Raw genomic sequence first — 10,662 nt, forward strand, 5'->3', positions numbered from 1 at the left:
CATTTTTGCCTTTTACTGAGCTCTGAGTCCCTTTAAGTAGCCATGGCTACAGGATGATTAAGATGCCCTGACCTGTGTGATAGAGTAAAAAGCGAAAGGCCCGTATCCACTACACTATTTTTCCGACAATTGGCAATTTTTTTGAGCGACAAGTGATCGTTTCGGTATTACGACATTGGTGCAGTTGCACGATTACATAAACGTTTGAGATGCGCAGCGATAATGTCTGTCACGGAGGATCAGATCTTTATGCTTCAACAACTCCTGCGCAAAGTACAAAGATCTATTGAACTCTTGTTCTTGTTCGTGTGCCGTCGTCACATGTACCAGCCAGCAGGAAGATGGATTGGAGAATGCTCGTGGACGTCTTTGTGAGCCATCTTCCTACGTAGTTAGGTGAATATTCAGCTTAATCACTTGCCGACTGCACACTCATATCGTGCGGCGGCAAAGTGGTAGCTGGAGGACCAGCAACGCAGCTCTGCGTCGCCAGGTGCCTCCCTAATTAATCAGGAAAGGCCGCTCGCGCGAGCGGCCGTTTCCTGTTAGATCACGGAGCGGGTCTCCGTGAATAGCGGCTCCCAGACTAAATGTAAACGCACTAGACATTTGTCTCCTTTGTTTACATTGTACGGCGCTGCTGCGCAGCAGCACCGTAAGGCAGATCGGCGATCCCCGGCCAATCAGCGGCCGGGGATCGCCGCCATGTGACAGGGGACAGCCTGTCACAGGCTGCACAGCACGGATAGCGTCCTGTGCAGCCCCGATCACCGGGGGGACAGGTAGGAGAGGGAGGGGGGGGATTGTCGCCGCAAAGGGGGGCTTTGAGGTGCCCCCCCCCCGCAACATGCCACCAGCAGGAGCGATCAGACACCCCCTGCACATCATTCCCATAGGGGGGAAAAGGGGGGGGGGGGGGCGATCTGATCGCTCTGCATGCCAGCTGATCTGTGCTGGGGGCTGCAGAGCCCACCCAGCACAGATCACAAAAATCAGCGCTGGTCCTTAAGGGGGGGTAAAGGGTGGGTCCTCAAGTGGTTAAGATCAGCAGTGGAAGGGTTACAAGACAAGAAGGGATGCAGCTGGTGTGAGCAGAGATAAGAGCAGCAGAGATAAGAGCAGCAGAGATCAAAGCTGGTCAGTAGAGATGGGAAGTTCGGATCTTTTCAATGATCCGGATGATTCGAATCGGATCATTGAAAAGATCCGGATCTTTGATCCGAATCTCGGATCATTTTACTACCGAAGCATTCGGGGGTGAAATGAATAGCAGGACAGGTCTTTCCCTGCTGTGGACAGGAGAAGGGGAGGGGGGTGGACACACAAAGAAGGGGAGAAGATGGACAGAGGGCAGGGAGTGGACAGAGAAGGGAGGAGGGACGAGCAGAGAGCAGAAATGTTTGCACACAATACCCACATGCTGCAATCATATGCTTCACATGTATTTCACCTATATGCTCATCTGTATACTCTGAATGCAAATGTCGCACAGTGAAAGAAAGCATTCCCAGAAGATAAGTGCAGCTGTTTAGAGCAGAGTCTGGGAGGATCATATTGCACAGCAATCACAGTGCCTGCAAAGTTACTGAGCTGAGCCATAAGCTTCCCATGTGATCACTGTGCACAACTCCGGAACAGCCTGCCTATAATGAGCAGCAGATTTCAGCCAGTATGTGTGCTCTACACATATCTGGCAGTGGCACCCATGTCCCCTCTCTCTAATCTACCTGTGGCTGCAAGGCTGGCTCCCATCCAACAGAGCGATCCATCTCAGCTCTGCTTCCAGGACCCCGCTGCCCGCTGAGAGGGGGCGTGTCGCTTCTGGCCCCGCCCCTTTTTGCGATCCGAATCACTCATTTTGATGATTCGGATGATCGACTCATAAAATAGAATCGTTCATGATCCGGACAACACTACTGGTCAGGGAGAAAATGACTAGTGGAAGCGAGGGGGGAGGAAGAGGGGGCTGTTTACCTGGCATACGGCTGGTGTCTGCAGGATGTCACTTGCCCCTGTATTAGTGTGTGCTTCGGAGAGGGAAAGGCAAACTGCAGCTGTTGCCGACAGAGATGGCAGCCTGGGAGTGAGAGGGTGGTTGGAGCTTCTGCACAGCCCACTACATAACAGACTGTCATGCAGCTAGCCACAGTCTGAATCTGGCGCCGGGGAAAAGGGGGAGGGCAGTCACGGAGAAAGCACCAATATGCCCTAATTGTGTGTACAAGCACACTGAAAATGCTGAAAATATGCAGGCACATTTGCCATGACTCACCTGATCACCTTATTAGAGATGGGAAGTTCGGATCTTTTCAATGATCCGGATGATTCGAATCGGATCATAGAAGAGATCCGGATCTTTGATCCGAATCTCGGATCATTTTACTACCGAAGCATTCGGGGGTGAAATGAATAGCAGGACAGGTCTTTTCCTGCTGTGGACAGGAGAAGGGGAGGGGGGTGGACACACAGAGAAGGGGAGAAGATGGACAGAGGGCAGGGAGTGGACCGAGAAGGGAGGAGGGAAGAGCAGAGAGCAGAAATGTTTGCTTGCACACAATACCCACATGCAGCAATCATATGCTTTACATGTATTTCACCTATATGCTCATCTGTGTACTTTGAAAGCAAACGTCGCAGTGAAAGAAAGCATTCCCCGAAGTGAAGTGCAGCTGTTTAGTGCCGAGTGCAGGAGGATCATATTGCCTTTCAATCACAGTGCCTGCAAAGTTACTGAGCTGTGCTGAGCCAAAAGCTTCCCATGTGTTCACTGTGTACAACTACTGAACAGACAGCCTATAATGAGCAGCACATTGCAGCCAGTATGTGTGCTCTACACATATCTGGCAGTGGCACCGATGTCCCCTCTCTCCCATCTACCTGTGTGGCTGCAAGGCTGGCTCCCCTCCAACTCAGCGATCCATCCCTGCTCTGCTTCCAGGACCCCGCTGCCCGCTTAGAGGGGGCGTGTCGCTCCTTGCCCCGCCCCTTTTTCGATCCGAATCTTTCATTTTGATGATTCGGATGATTCGACTCACAAAATAGATTCGGATCAAAGATCCGAATCGTTCATGATCCGGACAACACTACACCTTATGCTGTATGATGATAGCAGCTTCCCTCGGTCTGCTGCCCCACTCGCTGGTGGCTGTCTGCTTCCTTCTCTCCCGCATCTTGGTGTATTAGCTCCGCTGTTACTGCCCGCTTACTCAGTGGCGTACCTAGGGCATTTGGCACCCGGTGCTGGGTATTAAAAGACCCCCCCCCCCTTAAAAATGGGTGTGGCCACAACCTGCGGCGTGCTTCGCGGCAAAAATGGGCGTGGTCATGACCGGATGAGGGCGGAGCTAACTGTAATTTAAAGTATTAGCTAGTATAGTTGCCCCAGTATAGCGAGTAGTTTCCCCCAGTATAGTTGCCCCCAGTGAAGCTAGTATAGTTGCCCCCAGTTAAACGAGTTGCCCCCAGTATAGCTAGTATAGTTGCCCCCAGTATAGCTGGTTTAGTTGCCCCAGTATAGCTGGTTTAGTTGCCCCAGTATAGCTGGTTTAGTTGCCCCAGTATAGCTGGTTTAGTTGCCCCAGTATAGCTAGTATAGTTGCCCCCAGTATAGCTGCCCCCAGTATAGCTAGTATACCTGCCCCCAGTATAGCTAGTTTAGTTGCCCCCAGTATAGCTAGTTTAGTTGCCCCCAGTATAGCTGCCCCCAGTATAGTTGCCCCCAGTATAGCTGGTATAGTTGCCCCCAGTATAGCTGGTATAGTTGCCCCCAGTATAGATGGTATAGTTGCCCCCAGTATAGCTGGTATAGTTGCCCCCAGTATAGCTAGTTTAGTTGCCCCCAGTATAGTTAGTTTAGTTGCCCCCCCAGTATAGCTAGTTTAGTTGCCCCCAGTATAGCTGCCCCCAGTATAGCTAGTATACCTGCCCCCAGTATAGCTAGTATACCTGCCCCCAGTATAGCTAGTTTAGTTGCCCCCAGTATAGCTAGTTTAGTTGCCCCCAGTATAGCTGCCCCCAGTATAGCTGGTATAGTTGCCCCCAGTATAGCTGCCCCCAGTATAGCTGGTATAGTTGCCCCCAGTATAGCTAGTATAGTTGCCCCCAGTATAGCTGGTATAGTTTCCCCCAGTATAGCTGGTATAGTTGCCCCCAGTATAGCTAGTTTAGTTGCCCCCAGTATAGCTAGTATAGTTGCCCCCCAGTATAGCTAGTTTAGTTGCCCCCCCAGTATAGCTAGTTTAGTTGCCCCCAGTATAGCTAGTATAGTTGCCCCCACTATAGCTAGTTTAGTTGCCCCCAGTATAGCTGGTATAGTTGCCCCCAGTATAGCTAGTTTAGTTGCCCCTAGTATAGCTGCCCCCAGTATAGCTGGTATAGTTGCCCCCAGTATAGCTAGTTTAGTTGCCCCCAGTATAGCTAGTTTAGTTGCCCCTAGTATAGCTGCCCCCAGTATAGCTGGTATAGTTGCCCCCAGTATAGCTGCCCCCAGTATAGCTAGTACAGTTCCCCCCCCCCCCCCGCCCCCCCCCCAGTAAAGATGCCCAGGAGGGGGGGGAAGCAGGGCTAGAAGGAGGGGCAGTGGGGGCAGCGGTGGGGAGGGGAGAAATATCCCCCCCCTCCCTCACCTGGGACCCCTCCTTCTGCCTCTCTCTCCCCCTCCAGAATAGCTGCGACAAGTGCAGGGCAGCCGGAGGCGTATAGACAATTACTCACCTAATCTCCGCGTTCCCAGCGTCATGACGTTTCAGGTCTCCGCCTCCAATGCCGCCCACTGTGCTTCCACTAATCAGGAAGCACAGTGGGCGGCATTGAAGACAGAGACCTGTGACGTCATGACGCTGCGCTCCACGCTTGGAACGCGGAAATCAGGTGAGTAATTGTTCATACGCCTCCGGCCGCCCCGCACTTGTCGCCGCTATTCTGGAGGGGGAGAGAGGCAGAAGGAGGGGTCCCAGGTGAGGGAGGGGGGGGATATTTCCCCCCTCCCCACCGCTGCCCCCACTGCCCCTCCTTCTAGCCCTGCTTCTCCCTCCTGCTGTGCTGCTGTGGGGGGTCGTGGTGACACCCCCCTGGGTGTCTGACACCCGGTGCGCCCCGCCCCCCTGCGCACTATGGTAGGGACGCCACTGGCTTACTCCCTGCTTTCACCCCCGCTTGTCCGCCTTTTATTGAGATCCAAACTTCCCCTTGCTCGCTGCCCGGGCTTTCCTCTATCAGACCTGCAGGAAATCAGCCTGGCCCCCAGTGATGAGTCAGGCGAGTGGTGACCAATGAGGGCGCTGCATACTTCACATAAAGGAAGTGTGAAGTATACAGTGCTGTGATTGGTCATCACTCGCCTGACTCATCACTGGGGGCCACGCTGATTGCTGCAGGTCTTATAGCGGCAGCGGAGTAAGGGGAAGTTGCGTCTCACACTTAGGCAGATAAGCGGGGGTGAAAGTGGGGAGCAAGCGGGCAGTAATGGTACATAGCTAGGTTACATAGCAGGTGCCCCAGCTGCCCCTTCCGCCCTAGGCCTTTGCCTAGGAGGCCTGCCCACAAATCCGGCCCTGCCCCCATGACAAAGATGGCAGCCCTCATGACAAAGATGGCAGCCCCCATGAATCACAAACATTTGCCTGTTCTTTTAAAACAGGGTGGGTAAAAATTATATTACCTATCTATTCTAATTAACATAACTAATGTAACTTAATGACAGTATGTTTGTTTAGGCTGAACTTCCCCTTTAAATGATTATCAACTACTTAAAGGGCAAGCCTAAAAGTCGTCATAATCAAGATTTGCCAGCAGTGGGCACGTAGCTCACTATACACAGAATATTTATAGGTTAACAGGTTTACCTCTGGAAAAAATACGCAACACTCAACTGTTGAATTTATAAAATTATATTGATATATAAAAAAAAAATAGATAAAGCATATATACAGGAATATACATCTCTCCAGTTGTTGTCCATCATCTGATATACATTGTCAAAGTTCCTTTAGTGAAACAAGTCCATATCAATATAGCAACTCTTCTGCTGTAGATTTTATCCTCCATCGATAATTGTTATCTCGAGATTGTACAGTGTATGGTACACACAAATATAGTTTGATCCTTAAAAAATGGTATATAGAGTTCTATTCTTGTATAAAGAACTTTAAGTAGATATATCTTCAACAAGCAAAGCTGGGTAGTTGTCCCTAAGCTTGCAAATGCATTGAAAGAGACACTTAAGCCAGAAAAAAAAAAGAGTTTTACTCACCTGGGGCTTCTACCAGCCCCCTGCAGCAGTCCTGTGCCCTCGCAGCCACTCACTAATCCTCTGGTCTCCCACTGCCAGCTATTTTCGTTTTTGCCGACAGGCCCGTCAGGACTGGCCATGCGTAGCTTTTTCTGCATTCCCGACTGTAATTAGCGCTATTGCGGCAACGCGTATTTTTGTACGCATTGCGGCCCGCAATAGCGCTAATTGCAGTCGGGAATGCGGAAAAAGCTACGCATGGCCAGTCCTGACGGGCCTGTCGGCAAAAACGAAACTAGCTGGCAGCGGGGGACCAGAGGATTAGTGAGTGGCTGCCAGGGCACAGGACTGCTGCAGGGGGCTGGTAGAAGCCCCAGGTGAGTAAAACTCTTTTTTTTCTGACTTAAGGTTCACTTTAAATAGTAATGCTTACTGATTGTATATGAAGTATAGCATAAAAAAGTTATCTAAAAAACGTAAAGCTGCTGAAGTTTGAAATGACAATTCTTTAGCGTCTATATAAGCTATTGTCAATACATTCACCAAGAATAATGCATATTACCTCTCTTGTGTTCTAGAATCACAGTCAAAGGTAGACTAGGCCTCAGTCGATCTCAGTAGAGTTTTAGGCCCAATGATAAAATATACCAGCCTGCCAGGGATTTTTATTGTAAAGTTTCTAAGATGGCGTCTGTTAGGGGATTTTATGGTGCCGCACAAAATTCAAACTTATTTTTAACTGTTACATTTTGACATTTCGTGACATTTTAAACTACCGATTATCTGAACAGGTGCGTACATATATGACGCTACTTGGCTTATTAGCGTAAGCAATCTACGTTTTTTCTTATCAAAATTACATCAACAACATTTTAATTGGCTCTTATGACCCAAGTGGTGTCCTTATGACATCTTTCTGGATCTAATGGATGCCAAGATATATGCGTATGTTCAAGCTTATCTTATGTTCTAAAAATACGGTATGTTCTTTGGTACATTATTAATTAACGGGGATTTCTAAACGCCCCCTGTACAGGTTGTACTGTCTTGATCACATGGATTACTGTTTTGGTTTGGTATTCATAACAAACAGCCATCTGCTTTAATACATAAACACTAAAATATATAGAAAGCAAACTTATTTACCTTATTATATAAGTCTATTATTGATAAACTCATTAATTAATAACTCTGTGATCACTATACATGGTTAATATATCAGCGTATAGCAGGCTTAGCTTCTGCGGTGCATGTCGCTGGCCTTGCATAAGCGCATTGCATTGCAGCAACAACTGAGTATAGTCAAAACATTTCTGCAGCGCTATCTTGATATAAACATAACCTTGTACAGGGAACAGACAGCTTACTGCAGAAAATGACATTAAGTGTTACTCTAACCAACAATCTAACTGATTAAAGAAAAACTCTGCTTATAATCATAAAATCATGAAATTAACTCAAATAATCTGCAAAACATTTTATAACATATATAATAAGCTTAAAGAGAACCCGAGGTGTGTTTAAAGAATGTTATCTGCATACAGAGGCTGGATCTGCCTATACAGCCCAGCCTCTGTTGCTATCCCAAACCCCACTAAGGTCCCCCTGCACTCTGCAATCCCTCATAAATCACAGCCGTGCTGTGCGGCTGTGTTTACATCTGTAGTGTCAGTCTCAGCTGCTCCCCCGCCTCCTGCAGAGCTCCAGTCCCTGCCCCCGTCCCTTCCCTCCAATCAGCAGGGAGGGAAGGGATGCAGGTGGGGACTGGAGTTCTGCAGGAGGCGGGGAGAGCAGCAGACTGACACTATAGAGATAAACACAGCCAGCTCTGACAAGCTGTTTGTCAGCAGCGTGGCTGTGATTTATGAGGGATTGCAGAGTGCAGGGGGACCTTAGGGGGGTTTGGGATAGCAACAGAGGCTGGGCTGTATAGGCAGATCCAGTCTCTGTATGCAGATAATATTCTTCAAACCCACCTCGGGTTCTCTTTAAAGCAAGATGGAGATAATTTATCTGCATTAATATGATTTTCTGACAGGGCAGGGGGGATGCTTGACAGTCAGAAGTTTCTTACAGTTGACATGTAATTGGCACGCAACTGGAGCTGGTGCACTTGAGTCTTATGTTATGTCATTTTAAACAGACAATTAAATTGTGTGTAACTCTAGATAGGTTGTTTGGAGATTCTGTGTTTGGAGATCTTGTGCTATGCTCTCAAACATCCCGGACAACCCCACTGAAATGCTATCTTAGCGTAAAATCTTCACCCAACCTTCATTATGCACATAAAAAGCAGCATGGAGGGGCTCGGTGAAGGTGGCAGTGAAGGTGTGTAAACGGCTGATGATGTCCCCTAGCTGGAAGAAGGACAGACGGCCAGCTTCATACTCCAGATATATTCCTAATCTTCTGCAGGGAGACTGAGGATTTAATGACGTTTTCTGTGAGCCATGGGAAGCAGAATGTTCACCCTCATATCTACGGAAACTCCAAGATTTTTTATTATCTCCAATGCGGGATTCCTTCCCTTTTCTCTTTATACTAGGATAGCTTACCCCAACATCCCAATCTCCATCATCGCTGACATCCACTTCCCAGTAATGTCTCCCAGAGGAAAAGCTCTGAGAACTCATCACCTGAGGGTATTTTGTAAACCTCTCCAGTGAATCTCGTCTATAGTAACTTGTTTCAGAGTTTGTGGCCGTTCTGAAGTGATAACACAAATCCACAAGCATTGCTGCAGTGTCTACATCCAGAAACAGATCTGTTTTTTCTGGAAAAGAGAACTTAGTTTGTGATTTTATCTGATAAATTAGTTGATTCACTGATTTTTCTAATGCAAGGAAAATCAGAAAATCATCCAGATCAGGAACAGAAGGTTCCTCCATATCTTGGTCAGCTGTGTCGGATTTTGGATCTTGCAGGACATCTATTGGGTCAGTCATATCACACATCTTCTCAATGCGAGCCATCTTCCTGGACAGTTCCCCTCCTTGTGTCTCCAGATGCCGGATACAATCAGAGACAGACTGTGATATCTGCTCTTCTTGCCTGCTGATCTCATTCAGGACTTCCATCTCATGGACTTCCAGCTGTCTCCTGAAGTTCTCAAGCAGAGCTGTGACTCTCTTCTTCTCATCAGCTGCTTTTTCTTGCACGTTTCTCTTGTGGTCTTTTAAACTCTGAATTTTCTCTTCATCTATCCCTCTCTTCTTTGCCATCTTTTTTAGTCCATCTCTTAGTTCCTCCTTTTTCTTCTCAGAAGCCTCCTCTAGAAGTTCCACCTGGTGTCCTTTGTGTGTCCCATCAAGACAGCAGGACGCACACAGACAGGTGGAGTCCTCAAAGCAGTAATACTCCAGGAGCTTTTTGTGGATGGAGCATTTTTTGCTGATTAAAGATGATGTGGGCTCCACTAACACGTGGTCCACTGTCTCGTTATGAGCTGCCAGATGTTTATCACACATGGAGGTTTCACACTGTTGGCAAGTCTTAACTGCGGACACAGGGACATCCACACAAAACGTACAGCGAACCTCAGCTTTCTCTTGCTGCATAGCCATGAAATTCTCCACTATGTTAGTCAGCTTCCTGTTCTTCTCCAGCAGAGGGTGGTTTGGATACTCCGCTCTACACTCTGGACAGGAATAAACTTTTCCTGATGCCTTCTGTGTCTCCAGCACAGTCACAATACAATCCCGGCAGAAGCTGTGTCCACATGTCAGTGTCACCGGCTCTGTATACAGGCTCAGGCATATAGAGCAGCTCAGCTCTTCTCCGAGAGAGGTGGACGCCATAGTAAAAGGAACGAAGAGGAAACGAAACTGAAAATCTGTGCGTAGGGGGCGGACTCTTGTCTCTTCCCACTTAAAAAGTTAACCCATTCAGGGGAGAGAAGTGGAGTGAAATATTCATTCTTTTCTTTTTTTCTATCTTTTCTTTTTTTGAACTAGCAAAAGTGTGACTGTTTAGAGTCTGTACCGAATAGAGGGGAGCAAAGGGGCAAAGAAAGACAGCAGAGCAGTGGAAAATTCTTTTGTCTTTTAGTTACAATTACCAGCCTTATCCTCATCTGTAATTTTTTTTCTATCTGATTGCAAGGATAGCTGTCTCTTAAGGTGGCCACACACAATACAATAAAATTACTCAATTTTACAGCAATTTGATAAAAACGTTTATACAGAAAATTGAAAGCATTTCTTTTGATTAGAGTAAAAATTCTGATTGGATTTCGGTTTTTTTCCTTTTCTTATATTATTCTCCTCCTCAGTTAGGAGCGGCAGCAATTTCTGATGTTCTTTACAGATTGTATGGTGTATAGTAGATTGACAATTTTGTAATGTGGAAATGCAAGCAATTTTTTCTGAGTTTTCAATCATTTTTTTTTCATAATTGGGGAACAATTGAACACATGTGTGTGGTACATTGGTCAG

General features: G+C 47.5%; 1 protein-coding gene across 1 annotated transcript; it reads right to left on the reverse strand.

Annotated features, from left to right (window-relative positions):
• Positions 1–8,206: 8,206 nt before the first annotated feature.
• On the reverse strand, positions 8,207–10,037 carry LOC137525441 (E3 ubiquitin-protein ligase TRIM39-like). The gene has a single exon (XM_068246524.1). It carries the CDS (start codon positions 10,024–10,026, stop codon positions 8,479–8,481), a length of 1,548 nt encoding a protein of 515 aa, XP_068102625.1. The 5' UTR covers positions 10,027–10,037; the 3' UTR covers positions 8,207–8,478.
• Positions 10,038–10,662: the final 625 nt, after the last annotated feature.

This window comes from Hyperolius riggenbachi, chromosome 7, assembly GCF_040937935.1.
Source record: "Hyperolius riggenbachi isolate aHypRig1 chromosome 7, aHypRig1.pri, whole genome shotgun sequence".
NCBI classification, from domain to species: Eukaryota; Metazoa; Chordata; class Amphibia; order Anura; family Hyperoliidae; genus Hyperolius; species Hyperolius riggenbachi.